This window comes from Lissotriton helveticus, chromosome 5_1 (assembly GCF_964261635.1).
Source record: "Lissotriton helveticus chromosome 5_1, aLisHel1.1, whole genome shotgun sequence".
In the NCBI taxonomy this organism is placed as follows: Eukaryota; Metazoa; Chordata; class Amphibia; order Caudata; family Salamandridae; genus Lissotriton; species Lissotriton helveticus.
Genome location: NC_136065.1, coordinates 2,104,956,796 through 2,104,972,548, shown reverse-complemented (window position 1 = coordinate 2,104,972,548; position 15,753 = coordinate 2,104,956,796). Strand labels below are relative to the sequence as shown.

General features: G+C 47.7%; 1 protein-coding gene across 2 annotated transcripts in view; it reads left to right on the top strand.

Moving 5' to 3' along the window:
- Positions 1–15,753, top strand: part of STKLD1 (serine/threonine kinase like domain containing 1) — a 392,522-nt gene that overhangs the window by 86,999 nt on the left and 289,770 nt on the right. For both annotated transcript variants that reach the window (XM_078646124.1, XM_078646123.1), the window contains exon 6: positions 1,572–1,642. In XM_078646124.1, the coding sequence (XP_078502250.1) occupies positions 1,572–1,642 (71 nt within the window). The remainder of the gene's footprint in view (positions 1–1,571; positions 1,643–15,753) is intronic.

The window sequence follows — 15,753 nt, the reverse complement described above, 5'->3', positions numbered from 1 at the left end:
GGGGTGTTTAGAGGGTTCCCTACAGCTCTCTGTTTTTCTGTGATTCATGGCCTCCCAGACCAGCTTAAAATTGTGGAATCTACGAAAAAGAGGAAACAAAAATATAAATGACAATCTTAAATGGACATTTGGGATGGGGAGGAGCTACAACCACCACAGGGGCTGTAATGATTAGGATCAAGAGGACAAGCAGGACCAAGACTATGAACTCCATGTGGCCGAGGACCAGTTTCGCCATTGCCAGGAGGAACAGGACTAAGAGTATTAGGACCAGGACAATGTGGGCTAGGACAGGAAACACTGACACTGGAACGATTAGTATTAAAAGGACCAAGAGGAACACTGGGAGCAGGAAGAGGACCAAAGCAGGCTTAGGAGGGGCAGGACCAGGGCCAAAAGGGACAAGGACAAGAGACGAAGACCTAGAGGACTACATATGGGAGGGTCAAGGCCAGTACCTGGTAAACCAGGAGAACTAGGACTGGAAGTAGGATCAGGGAACCAGGACACGAAGGAACAGGAAGGTCAGGTCTAGGGACAAATAGACCAGAAGGACTGGGACCAGGATCTAGAAGAGGACAAATACCAGAAAAAGGACGAGGAGGATCAAGGCCAGGAATAGGAAGATCAGGATCTGAAGTTTCAAGAACAGGGGAAACAAGAGGACCAAGAGGAAGAGGAGGAGGAGGAGGATGAGGATCAGGATATTGAGGAACAGGACCAGAAGACGCAGGACCAGGAAGAGGCAGAGGCTGAAGGGGACAACGAGGTAGACCAGGAGAAAGAGGAGGAGGTGAAGGGGAAAGATTAGGAGAGGAAGGACCAAGGAAAAGAGGAAGAGGGGAAGAACAAGCCCAGCAGGAGGAAGAAGATGATGAAGAGAAGGAAAAAGACCAGGATGGTGAAGAGGAGCAAAAGGACCAGAAGGAAGGTGAGAACGAGTAGGAGAAGAAGAATAAGGTGGTGGAGGAAGCCAATATTTCAGGCATTATGTAAAGGGACAGGCGCTTAGTAAAGAGAGGCCACACCTTATATAAACAATACTTAGTTACTTTTCTTAAACCACAACCTATTTAGAGACACTAGCATTTTTCAGCCCACTTGAAGAACTGATTAAATCTCTCAGCAATCTTAAATTCAGTCTATTATTGAACCAGTATGTGAACCACATCAGCTATGTGGCTATATTGTTTCTTGTTGCACTTTCTGTGGGAGCAGAGGTTTTTAAAAATAGTACACAGACTGTTGGTCATTCGCACTACTAAGAAGGAAACCTACAAGACAAAATTCTCAACTGTATGTGTGAATCAGCACTTTGTGTGGGGCAGCAGAAGTACACAGCAAAGCCTGCAAAACACCCCTAGGAATGATAGCGATCATTTGGCTTGTTAATATATTAGTTTGCCTCTAGTTGTGCTCAGGAGATCTGCAAGCAAAAAGTACAGGCTGTTTAGTTACTTTGAATTGCCTCCTTGGATCTTACCCACTAGGACATTGTGAACAATGAAAAATATTACAAAGTTATCATTGTTTCTGCCTCTCTTCTGACTGCTGTTTGTTTCTACTGCTAGACGGTGCAGATGCTCCTGGGGCAAGCAGTGGATGCTCTTGTGCACATTCACAAGCAGAACATTATTCACAGGTAGGTGAGTGCTGTGCATAAGGATGATGAGGTTGCTCATGTTAGACATATGCATCGCTGAACACCCCCCCTTCCAACGCCCAGACAAATTCATTTGTTTTCAAATTGATTGATCTGTTAGTTTCTTGCATCTGAGTTCAATTCATGTTCTGATGCAAACACATTTTGGAAGCAGCATTGGCTGATCCTCTCAATCCTAGGGACAACTAATTATTAAGTGGCGGCTGATCTGACTACATAAAAACACACATTATGGTAGCTTTTAGGTGGTCCTGAGTATGGTGGGTACTCAAAAGTGCAAATGCCGCTACTTGTGAATCCCAATACGTATGGGTGCCATCATTTACACTTTCGCCTACAGAAGTTGCTAAGTTACAACATTTCACAAAAATGTGCTTGATGTCAAATTTACTTGCTAAAACCTTTATAAAGAAAATACTTCCACTAAAAATAGAATTTTTTTCTTCATAACTGTAACGAGGGTGAGGTCGGAAAGCGTACCCCGGGGGAATGGTGGAATCCGTGCCCCTCTGACCCTGAACCTCCTCCTTCGTTACAGACTGACCCCTGGAGGAACGATCAGTGCAACGGCAGCGTGGACGGCGATCACAGGGGCCCCTTTAACTGGGCGTTCGATTCCGCGAAGGAGGACCCGCCCCCTGTGGACGTCAGCACTACCGGAATGGTCAAAGGCCAGGATGTGATGTACGGAGGGTGTGTTTTCACCCCGGAGGAGCGGAAGGAGGAAGTCGAGACGGAGACAAGCGGAGAGAAGGACGGAACCGAGGAAGAAATAACCCCTGAGGAACATCGAGGAGGCGAGGTGGAGCCGGTGGAGAGAGGAGAGCCAGGAGGCCAACGACCCCGTGAACCGCCGTGCCACACTCCCGAGGGAGGAGTGTGGCTGTCACAGGTCACGGAGCTGGTCGGAGTCCCGCTAGAGCGTCCCCACATACCATCAAGAAACGGACGAAGCAACAACCACGGATCCCAGCACATTACCCCGAGACCGCCTGACCCAGAGGAGGAGAAAGACATTTGTGTATAAAAGCACCTTAAAAATAAAACCTTCTTTGCCCGCAACACCTGGTGTCAAGGTCGTCCCTGTAACCCCGCCTACACTGGTGTCAGAAGTGGGATCTTCCCCAACGGACCCGGCCATGGCAATGGACCAGGTGATTCAAACCCTGATCGACGGGCAACAAAAGCTGGAGTGGGCCATTGGTCAACAGATCAACACAGCAGACGCCGACAGGGAGCTGTTTCGCACCACAATAACCCAGCAAATGGACAGCATTCAAAAGACTGTACAAGCCCCAGGCACAGTAACAATGGCTGATAGAAGACCCCTAGGGCCACACCCCTCAGGAGTGGCATTACAAAAATACGTGGCGGGGGAAGACCCCGATGCTTTTCTCCTCAACTTCGAAAGGGCCGCTAGGGCTTGTGGGTGGCCAGAGGAGAAATGGCCTTTCTTCTTGGCCCCGTTACTGACAGGTGAGGCCCAAACAGCCTATCAAGTAGCCAACCATTCGGGCACCGCTTCCTATTATGAAGTCAAAGAGGTGATACTGGACCACTTAGGGATAGACGCAGAGGCCTACAGGCTCAGGTTTAGAAAGGAAAAGGGGAACACCGGTGAAAATCCAAAAACTCTGTACCTGAGGATCAAGATGGCGGCGGAAAAATGGCTGAGACCAGGTAGCAGAAGTAAGGAAGAAGTTATGACCAGTATTATCTTGGAACAATTCATGGAGGCCTTGCCCTATGGCACCCAGAGGTGGTTGCGACAGCATCCAGGGCTGACAGCTGCTCAGGCGATCGAGATGGCGGCCAACTACACCAGGGCTGCCCCCCGGTCCTTCCCTTGGGATATGGAAAAAGGTGGTAAGACCAGTGTCCCGCCTCCAAAACAGGACAGAAGAAAGATAATACCCGAGCCCCTCAAACCTCGGCCCTACCGGCCGGAACCCCCCCTGAAAGGGCCTCAATGCTTCGAGTGTGGGGAATGGGGCCATATAGCACGGATGTGCCCCCACAGGAAACCAACGGAGGAGCCCATGGAGGTCGGCTACATACCCCGAGCCGTGATGTACACAGCGGAAATGGGACCCTCGTTTTACGTAAGAGTCCTAGTGAATCAGAACCCAGTGAAAGCCCTGTTGGATTCAGGTTGTAGACAATCTGTAATCCAAGAGCGATTGTTGCACCCAGCTCAAATAGGCCATGAAGGAATAGTGCACATTAGGTGTGTGCACGGGGACGTGAAACCCTACCCCCTGGCCAGCATCACCTTACACCCAAAGGGTAGGGATCCCTGCACGGTAAAAGTAGGAGTGGTGGGTTCTTTGCCTGAAGAGTTAATCATAGGAGTGGATAATCCAGACTTCCTGTCTATGTTCAAAAGAGAACTGAGAGACAGCCCCGTAGGGGCTTACCTGTCGATAGAACCCTGGGCCTTGGATAGGGGGTTCAAGTTCGCCCAGGCTAACGATCCCTCACTCTTGAACGCGTGGGAGGCGGCTCACGTGGCACAGAATACCCAGACAACAGCGTACCCCCGTTTCAAGATAGAAAAAGACCTACTTTACAGGGAAGGAAAGGCGGGAGAACCAAGTCAACTAGTGGTACCCAAAGACTGCAGGGAGCAGATACTGTTTTATGCTCACACGCACTTAACTGCTGGGCATAGTGGGACCGAGAAAACAACCCAAAATATATTGCGTCTGTTCTACTGGCCTGGTATATACAAGGAAGCGGAAACCTATTGCAGACAATGTGAGGTGTGCCAAAAAAAGAACCTTACTAAACCCCCTGCAGTACCCCTACAACCTTTACCTGTCATAGGCAATCCCTGGGAAAGGGTGGGGATGGATCTCATTGGTCCCTTGCCGCGCACTGCCAGAGGACACACATATGCCTTGGTAGTAGTTGACTACAACACAAGGTTCCCGGAAGCCTTCGCCATCAGTGCGCCTACCACCAAGAATGTGGCAGATAAATTAGTGGAGTTATTCTCGAGGGTGGGGTTTCCGAGGGAGATCCTCACCGATCAAGGAACCCCATTCGTGTCCCGTATGATGCAAGAAGTGTGCAAGTTACTGGACCTACGCCACATCCGCACCAGCGCCTACCATCCCCAAACGGATGGCCTCGTAGAGAGGTACAACAGAACATTGAAAACCACGTTAAAAAAACTGTTGAACACCGAAGCTAAAGATTGGGATAGGGTGTTACCCTTGGCCCTCTATGTCGTAAGAGCCCAAGTCCAGAGCAGTTTGGGGTTTTCACCGTTCGAACTTCTGTACGGGAGACAGCCCAGATCCCTGCTGGAAATCACCAGGGAAGCATGGGAGGGTGAGGAAGCAGCAGAACAGAGAAGTCTACTGGACTACACCCAGCAGTTAAGGTCTCGCCTGGGCAAGTTGCGGGATCTCGCCTTTTCCAACCTAGAAAAAGCACAAAACAGCCAAAGATATCAATACGATAAAGGAAAAAAATGGAGAACCCTAGAGATAGGCGATTGGGCGCTGGTACTCCTACCATCATCCACCCAAAAATTCAGGAGCGAGTGGAAGGGGCCGTACAAGGTAATAGAAACCAACGGCCGCACAACCTATCGGGTGCGACTGTCCCCATCAAGGAGACAAACCTTCCATATCAATCTCCTGAAGAAATGGCTAGGACCCCCCCCCAGTTCAGCCAATCTAGCCCTTCCGTCAAGCCAACAACTGTCGACCTTGGAACTACTTCCAGTCAATCCGGAGATAAAAGACAAAGAAAAACAGGAACTGATGGAAGTCCTACGCCCCTTTTCCCCATTGTTCTCCGATACCCCTGGATGCACCCATATGGCGGAGCATCAAATACAAACCAAAGAGGGACAAATCATCAAACAAAGGGCTTATCGTATACCTGCGGCCAAAAGGGCCGACGTAAGAAAGGAAGTACAAGACATGCTTAGACTAGGGGTGATTCGGCCTTCGAGAAGTAACTGGGCCTCACCCATAGTCATGGTGCCAAAACCCGACGGGTCAACCCGTTTTTGCATGGACTTCAGGGCGTTGAACGCTATCTCCTCGTTTGATGCGTTTCCCATCCCAAGGGTGGATGAGCTCATAGAGCGAATAGGGGAAGCCCGCTACATCACGACTTTTGACCTGACCAAAGGGTATTGGCAGGTGCCTCTGCGGGAGGAAGATAGGCACAAGACGGCCTTCGCAACAGAGGACGGGCTATTCGAGTTCAACGTGCTACCTTTTGGGCTCCATGGAGCCCCGGCCACATTCCAGAGGTTGATGAACACCGTGTTGGCCCCCCATAACCAGTATAGCTCAGTATACTTGGACGACATAGTCGTCTTTAGTCCTACATGGGAAACACACTTGAGCCACGTTGACAGAGTCCTTCGTGCTCTGCAATCGGCCGGGCTACATGTGAATGCTCGGAAATCCAGAGCCGCCTATTCCAAGGTGAAGTACCTGGGGTTTATGCTGGGGGATGGAGTAATAGCCCCCCAGGAAGAGAAGATAAAAGCAATCACCAAAACGCCATTCCCTAAGACCAAGCGAGAATTAAGGGCGTTCTTGGGCCTTATCGGCTATTATCGGCGTTTTATCAAGAACTTTGCTGCCCTCTCAACACCCTTGACGAACCTCCTACAGAAGCAGGTTCGGAATACCCTGCCATGCCCACCTTCAGATGAGGCTAATGCAGCTTTTCAGGCCCTGAAAGAGGCCATCACCTCAAGCCCTGTGTTGATTTCTCCCGACTTTGAGAAACCCTTCTCCCTAGCAACAGACGCATCCGACACTGGCATAGGAGCGGTATTGTCTCAGGAGGGTTCCGACGGACACGAACACCCCATCCTGTACGTGAGCCGAAAACTACACCCAAGGGAACAAAAGTATCCTACGGTGGAAAAGGAATGCTTGGCAATACGTTGGGCAGTGGACAAGCTCAGGTATTACCTGGAGGGCAAAGCCTTCACACTCTACTCCGATCACGCCCCTTTGCAATGGATGCACAAAAACCTATCCCATAATGCAAGGATCCTGAGGTGGTTTTTATTTCTCCAGCCATTCGCCTTCACAGTTACACATAGGAAAGGGTGTGATAATGGCAACGCTGACTTCCTGTCCAGAATGCCCATTCTCCCCGAGCGGGCGAATCCAGGGGGGGAGGAGTGTAACGAGGGTGAGGTCGGAAAGCGTACCCCGGGGGAATGGTGGAATCCGTGCCCCTCTGACCCTGAACCTCCTCCTTCGTTACAGACTGACCCCTGGAGGAACGATCAGTGCAACGGCAGCGTGGACGGCGATCACAGGGGCCCCTTTAACTGGGCGTTCGATTCCGCGAAGGAGGACCCGCCCCCTGTGGACGTCAGCACTACCGGAATGGTCAAAGGCCAGGATGTGATGTACGGAGGGTGTGTTTTCACCCCGGAGGAGCGGAAGGAGGAAGTCGAGATGGAGACAAGCGGAGAGAAGGACGGAACCGAGGAAGAAATAACCCCTGAGGAACATCGAGGAGGCGAGGTGGAGCCGGTGGAGAGAGGAGAGCCAGGAGGCCAACGACCCCGTGAACCGCCGTGCCACACTCCCGAGGGAGGAGTGTGGCTGTCACAGGTCACGGAGCTGGTCGGAGTCCCGCTAGAGCGTCCCCACATACCATCAAGAAACGGACGAAGCAACAACCACGGATCCCAGCACATTACCCCGAGACCGCCTGACCCAGAGGAGGAGAAAGACATTTGTGTATAAAAGCACCTTAAAAATAAAACCTTCTTTGCCCGCAACACCTGGTGTCAAGGTCGTCCCTGTAACCCCGCCTACAATAACCTATTTTATTTTTTTGTCACTATTGCAAATGTTCAATGTTCAATAATGTTGCAAAGTTTGAAGAAAACGTAACAACGTTTGCCAATGAAAACATATCCTTCCAATAAACTTTCCCTTGCTTTATAGACAGTTTTCACCTAGGTGATTCTTACTCTTGCACGGTGATGTTCATCATTGTACAGTCTATAAGATGTCTCCTGTTAACAATGGATTGTGGTACCTGTAAAACTCTTTGGTCACGATTTAGGGACCTGAAGTCTCACAATCATGTCTAATGTGGTGAAAGCTCTTTTGGTAGTAAGACTGTGCAGGTACAGAGTGCAGAATCTGGTTTGGCATGTGGGGGGATGTATGTCTTTGTATGTATGTTAGTCATTTACCCAGCAGGACTTCTGAATGGCACAGAATACATTAAACGTAATCCTTTCAGTCTCTTTAACCCCTTGGGAGCTCATGACAAGCTCAGCTCGTCATGAGGCACAGTGGCGCTGTGCTCATGACGAGCTGAGCTCGTCATGACTGCCGCGGCGTGCCCACGTGGGGATAATTCCCATGCTGTGCTGGGCGTTCCATGAAAATGGGTGTGGTCATGACGAGCTCAGCTCGTCATGAGCACAGCGCTACCATGCAGCGTGACGAGCCGAGCTCGTCACAAGCACCGCGCGCGGCCCCCCTCACTCCCACACCGCGGGGGAATTAGGGGTTAAAGGTTCAAGGCTGGTTTCATGCGGTTTATTCTCTTCAGGTTCAAGCACAGTCTGGTGGCCTAGTTTTGGAGTCTTTCCATTCTGTCAATTAGCTATTTTGGGATCCCAGCATGCAATGTGTTTCAATAGCCTAGTCTTGATTGCACCAGGATTCATCTATCAAGTTTGGTCAGGAGTGTGAGGATTCTTTGATAATGGAAGAGTAGCATATTAATTCATTTGGACCATCACACTAAATTAGAGGGTTTGGGGGTGTGAAGGAGGGCTCTGCATCAAAATTGACTCGAAGTGCCTTACTTGCATTGAAGTGGGAAACGCATGCCAAGCCTAAGTGGCCTTTCGAAAGATGAAACCTTGATTTTTAACCTGTTCCTCGAGTCTATCCGGTGAGATGGTATGGTCCGCATTATTGTAGGTGGCTGGGAGATTAAAAAGAATGAGTGCAGACTTTTAACTTTCATTTAGAGATCTCTGGAGTTCTTCATGGCTCATGCTGGTTCAACCTTTAATCTGTCTCAGTTGGATAAAAGAAGATCCTCTGAGGTGGATAATAACACCAATCATGGCCAATAGTTTTAATATATGGTGAAAGTGGAGAGTGGAAACAAGTTTCCTTTACATCAATTAAGAACATAAGTCTATTTATGTCTTCTCATAAATATAAGAAGTACACCCAGTGAAACATAAACTTGATTTGTGGAATGATCCACTGAGAACACAAGCTGACCTATGTCTACTTTTTTGACCTACTTTTTTTGTTTTTTATAGCGCAAAGTCGACCAAAAGGTATCAGGGTGCTTTACATGAGCACCATTGCGTTACAAATGGACACATTTATTTTGTTAGGCACAGGAAGGTTAAGTGACTTGCCCAGAATCACAGGATGTTGAGCGTCCTGCTGAGACTCGAACCCACTTCCCCAGCTTTGAGGTCGACCACTCTAGCCATTGGGCCACAACCTCCCCCTCCCTCCCACTGTTTTTTGAAGCCCTATGTCCTACTGATCTGTCTTCCTTCATGTTCATGTTCAACTGACCCGTGCCACCCCACCTAACACCCTGAAATGGTAAAAAAAAATAATAGGATTTTATTCCGAACTATGATCTGCAGTAAAACCAGATCAGCCTAGGACGATTATACCAGAATTCAGGTTACTGATATAAGTAACCTATGATCTCAAACAACTTAACACAATGTGGCCACCCTCATGATTTATTGGTGATATTGTCTCCAGCAAGTAAGGAACTAAAGAATAATTTGGGGTGCTGTTCTGAGCCTCACTCACAAATAGTGTTGAAGTTTGCTTGCTACCTATACAAATCCCATTGCTCTAGTCAACTCTTGCCTACTTTATAGCAATACTCTGTACTCTACCCTACCAGCATATCAAATCAAAAGACTGTAGAAAGCCCCAAATTATCCATAACCTTATCTTTCGGGTCAAGACTTAAACATCATAACTTAGACATTTACGCTGACAACAAATGCCCAGGTAGGAGACATGTTACACACTGACCTGCAGGTCAAAAATCACACTTTACCATTCAGCACCCTCTTTACCCCCAAGCAGGCCCACTTCCTAGTTATTCCCACAATCAAATATCGATCAAAAGGAGACAGACACTTCTCACTCTCGGGTCCTAGACTATGTAATAATGTCCCTGGCTTTCATCTGCAATGCCCACAATTGCATCATCTTTAAGTCAAAGCTAAAAGCTCATCTTTCCTATACTAACACCTCAAACTCATACACATAGTACATGCAGTAATGTAACACAGACTACCATCAGTGGCCAAATAACTGGACCTCACATGAGGTCTTGTGAGTCCGACCTTCTTTTCTCATGATCAGAAATATGGGTGGATGCTTGCATCTCCTGTATGGTTGTATGTCGGAACGACGGATTCCTTTACAACGCCTACCTTTACAACGCTGGCTCTACAACAACGCGTCTTTACCACAAATTGCTTTACCACAAATGTTCATGGTAAAGGCATGCATGGTAATTAGCTATCTGTGGCTAAGTTTATCATCCCCTCCCTCTCCCCGAAGACCTAAATATATGCTATGTTATGTTATGTTATTTTTATTTATACCGCGCACAGCTGCCCCAGCGAAGGGGCGTCCTGGCACTTTGACAAGGCAGATACAACACAACACCGAAAGAGAAAAAAAAAGAGGGCACAGGAAACAGCCTAAAAACTAAACAAACAAGAAGGTTTTGATGGCGCGCCTAAACTGAAGAAGGTCATCAATAGCCCGGATCTCAGGAGGAAGAAAATTCCACCACTTCGCCGCTAACACTCGAAAGGAGCGGCCACCAGTTCTACTCAACCTGAAACGCGGAACCACCGCCAGGTTCTGACCCAAGCATCTAAGGGTTCGCGAGGGTACATACGGTGTCAAAAGATTCTCCAAGATTTGGTGGGACGTACCCTTGAGGATTTTAAACGCAAGGCAAAGAACCTTGAATTTGATCCTCTGATTTACGGGGAGCCAGTGGAGAGAGTGCAGCGTTTTTGAGACAGAGCACCGCCTAGGCAGACCTATCACCACTCTGGCTGCAGCATTTTGCACTCGCTGCAGCCGGGTAAGTTCTGACTGGTTAATCCCAGCCAAGAGCGAGCTGGCATAATCCAGCTGGGACAACACTGAGGCCTGAACCACCAGCTGTCTGTTGGGGGCATCAAAAAATTTAAGGATAGGCCTAAGTCCTCTAATAATGCCATAACAGGAGGCCGCCACCTTCTTGGTGTGGCAGGTAAAACTGAGTGTCGGGTCAAGCCAGACCCCAAGATTTTTTATCTCCGATACTGGAGAGGGGGTCACACCCAGTTCAGAAGGCCACCACTTGTCACTCCACAGCCCCACTTGCTTGCCGACCACCATGACCTCTGTCTTCTTGGTATTCAACTGGAGACAGTTGGAATACATCCAATTGGCCACTGCCCGTAAACCGTCTCGGAACCTGGGAGCCTCCATATCAGAGTCCCCACTCAACGTGACCGCCAACTGCGTGTCATCTGCATATGAGACCATCGTCAGGCCCCATTGCTTGACGACCGCAGCCAGCGGTCTCACGTAAAGATTAAATAGAGTGGGACTCAACGATGAACCCTGTGGGACCCCCAGGGCCAACGGGTAGGAATTGGACTTGCCGGGTGGAATCGCAACCTGGAAAGACCTTTCCGCGAGAAAAGATCGAAACCTGCATAGGGCAGAGCCCTTGACACTTACTTCCTCGAGTCGCTGAAGCAAAATCCTGTTCGAGACCGTGTCGAACACGGCACTTAGATCTAATAGCAATAGTGCCGCTGTCCGACCCGCATCAAGCACAGAACGCAGGTGTTCGACCATGGAAAGTAGGGCCGTCTCCGTGCTGTGGGCCGCACGGAACCCATTCTGGGTAGGGTCAAGAATGTTGGCCCTGGTAAGTTGGTCTGCCAGAATGCCCTTCACATGGGCCTCAGCAACTTTTGTGGCCCAAGGAAGCAAGGAAATAGGGCGATAGTTCTCAGGTTTAAGGGGGTCAAGGGTAGCCTTCTTCAAAATAGGTGTAACTACAGCCTGCTTCCACCTAATAGGCACTACACCAGAAAAAAGTGACAGATTGATTAAAGAGAACACCGGAGTACGGCATAGAGGCAGCATGTTCCTAAGCTGAGCCGGTTTGAGCGGATCTGCAGGAGAGCCCGACTTAATTTTTAGACTCAAGGAATCAAAGGCCTCCTTGGTCAAGGAAGGCAGAATAGCAAGACACTCACTATCTCCCAAGATACATCTGGCCCGCTCTGAGTTTAAAGAGCCCGTCGGGAAGGTACGATAGATGGCTTGCACCTTCTCGAGGAAAAAAGAGGCCAGACCCTCACAATGGGAGTCCGAGCATATTTCTGCAGCCGTTGTCCTCTTAGCCATAAGGTCCTTTAACACCTTGAATATAAGTTTCGAGGGGTTGGGGCTGTTCTGAAACTCTTGAGCATAATAGGCTGCTCGAGTTCTGCATACCGCCCTGTGGTAGATTTTAGTTTTAACAAGGTAGAAGGCCTTTAGCTCAGGATCAAACGATTTTCTCCACAGCCTTTCAGCCTGTCTGCAGGCTCTTTTAAGAGACGCTAAGGTACTATCATACCATGGACTAGGCTCTTTTAAACGCTGCTTAGACCATACCAGAGGTATCAAAGAATCGAGGGCGCGGGAGATCCACCCACAAAAGGAATCATATCCGCGATCAACATTGGTAACGGGGCCCAGGGGTGCCTCCTCCAGCAAATGGTAGAAGTCCTCCAATTTCAGTTTGTTCCAATGTCGTTTAAAAATTAATCTGTCCTGAGATATAAAAGGAGGTTCAGATATGGGATATATCATTTTCACCAACATATGGTCTGTCCAAATCATCTGGATAGGACAGAGTACTCTGATTCCCTCTAAATTGGTAAAAGACAGGTCAAGTATGTGACCATCTCGATGTGATATCTCTCAACCTCCTTAAAACTCCCCCGAACTCCCCCACCCCCTTAAAACTACCCCAACCCCCTAAAAACGAATCTGATACCCTCCCACCCCCTACAAACTACCCTGAATCCCCCACCCCTAAAAACTACTCCAAACCTCCACTCCCTAAAAACGACCCCAAATCCCCCCACCCCCTAAAAACTATCCTGAACCTTGCCCACCCCCTAAAAACGACCCCAAACCCCCCACCATCTAAAAACTACTCTGAACCCCCCTTACTAGTCCTCTTCTTGTTCTTTCTTTCTTTTCTTTTTCACGCCCATCCTGAACTCTAGACCGACTTTGCCCTAACCACGCACATGTGTGGTTAAGGCAAAGTCGTTGTTCAGGCAAGGTTTCGTTCGGCTTGCGGGCTTCCAGAACTTGTGGCTCTTGCCTCGTCGATCCGGATGTTCCCCCTCCTGTATAACTACCAGGACAACACCCATGGACATGGCAACCTTATGCAAGCAATATCATCCTATCTGATGAGGGCTTTAATAAACAGTGTAACATAGACCACATACAGCTTACTATTTTCACCTGCAGAACTAGGTGTTTCTAGCAGCTAGAAGCAATTGAGTAATGCAAGGTACACTTTACAGTTAAAATGAGCATAAACAAAGAAACATTGGCTCACCCTTTTTGCTTGTGGTCACCTCATGGCTTCGATATTGTAATTCAATCAAAATTATCTACCAACTACAAAAGAGCCAGGATCACTCAACCAGGATCATTTTCAGATTGTGCAGTTTCACATACATCACTAATAGCCCTTCGTTGGTTCCTAATAGAGACAAGCTTAAAATCAATATTATTGTCTCTAGCCTCCAAGGCTGCACATGCGGACCTGGATACCTCTCCATCAACATCAGGAGTATTAGAAAAAAAGTACATGGTTGGCAGCCTTCTAGCTGATACAGTCGGCTTACGTGTCCCCATCCGCAGCCAAGGCCTCAGCCCCTGGATTTCTCATGCCCACCTTACCATCTCAGGTGTGTAAATGATTGTATGTGGTCAGACAAAGGGCTGAAGGCTCACCTGGTTCTGGCAAGGTTAACCTGAATTCTATCTCTAGGTCAGCTTCTCACGTGCCGTTCAATCTGGGTCTCACCATGCAGCACACCAGATTATACATTTTCGCTGCTACCTTTTCTCTACCCCTGTAAGCACTCTAAGCCGGCCTAAAGTGTTACAGTGGTTTCACAAAACACCCAAATAAAATGAACAAATACTATAATAGAAAGATAGAATTAATGCCCTACATCTGACTTAAGAAAGATTAAATGATTTGGCTCCAGATTGATTTTAATGTTGTTGTCCTTTTGCTATCTGATGTTCGTAAACCTGGCATCCTTATCTTCATCACTTCAGCCTTTGTGGTCTGGTGTTCCCCAGTCTCTGCCTTGCCCCCACATGCTTTCAATGTCTGCACAGAGACTCTGGCTGAACACATCCTGTCCTGTAGCTTTTGCCTACTGTTTTATGCAGAGGACACATTTTATCAGGCAGGTGGGTGGTTAACTGGATGGTTTACGGTCATTCGATGCATATTTTGAAAGCTGTATGGATGGTTAGCCACTGGCTCAAAGGAAACACAGACAAGAGTGAGAATATGTGGTGGGCAAGGCAGACTCCTGTGGGGCAGATCAATGTTGTCCAAAGGAAGTGGGCTCTTGTCACTCCTTATTTTCAGCCAATAGAAACTTGAGAATTCAACTTGCCACTAGTGTGACCCAAGGAGCTGTGGGCTACTAGTTCCTTCTTTATGCAGCCCAGTCGCAAAATGGTGGTTTTTCTGAATAATGATGGGCCGAGCTAGGCCATGGCAGCCACTGTAGGTGCTGTCTTGACTAAGCCAAAGCCTTCTATGTAGGGCCTAGCCTGTCTTCTCCAGGTGATCCAGAATCATGCTGCCTGCATTTGTACCAGCTCCCAAGTTTTTGCATGTCACACTCCTCCTGTGAAAGCTTCATTGGTTACCTATCGTGCACTGCGTGTCTTTAACATGCTATGCTTATTTGTCTGGGCAGTTTATGGCCGTTCTCCATGTTTTATTTAGACAGGCTTCAACTTGGCCTTCGATTAATTCCTAAGCATAGGAACTCCATTTGCTTGGCCATATTTCCTATTTCTTCTCTTTTAATTTAATTATGTTAGTTTTATTTTGCTGTGATATGTTGGGATCTATCATCAGCTAGCACTTTGAAACTAGCACCCTGTGCTTTTGGATTTTCTAAATACAGTATAATATATAACATAATATAACATATTTCTGAACACACAATTGCCCAAGCAAAATCTGTTCTTACAATTTTGAACTGGCAAACCGTGGACTGATCATTGGACAACTACTTTAAGAAGGTGTCTATGGAGCGATTACACCATTTTAATGCTCCCCACTGCCCACCAGTTTAGTGACAAAGAGAAGGTAAGCTTGGGTGTGTTGTGATACTTCTCGCAGGGACACTTCTCAGGAACAATGTTGTCAGTGTTCAGCTACACAAAAGGGTGTGTAATGCTTCCCATCCAGGGAATATTGATGTGAATGTAGGCTTTTACTAATAGTCTCAATGTAGCTGTGTAGAAGTGTCTAGGTGCATGACAGAACTATTCCATGTCATTCTTTACTTTAGTGTAGGCAAGCCTTGGCCGAGCAGCCCTCTGTGTGCCAATCGAAGGCCCTTTACACATGGTTGGTTCTTTCACTAGGATTCAGTGAAACGTCCTCTTTATTTGACAGTTAATTTGGCTTTGTTTTCCAACTACCAAGATCTAGGACACTGGCACATTTTCCAAAATCTATATCTAGAAGATTTTAATGTTTGGTCCCTTCTTGTTCCTGTAAGCAGCTGTTCAGTGACCTGATTGCAACAAGCAACACTTGATTCTGCAGAGGAACCTTAAAATAAATGAGATAGTAATTTGTCACTTTTCTAGTAGAATTCCTAATACATCCACTTTTATTATTCAGTAGAAAGCTAGAAAAATACATACATTAAAACCTCATAGTGCCATTAATTGCAAATGTTCGATGTTCAATATTGTTGTAAAGTGTAAAAATAACTTAGC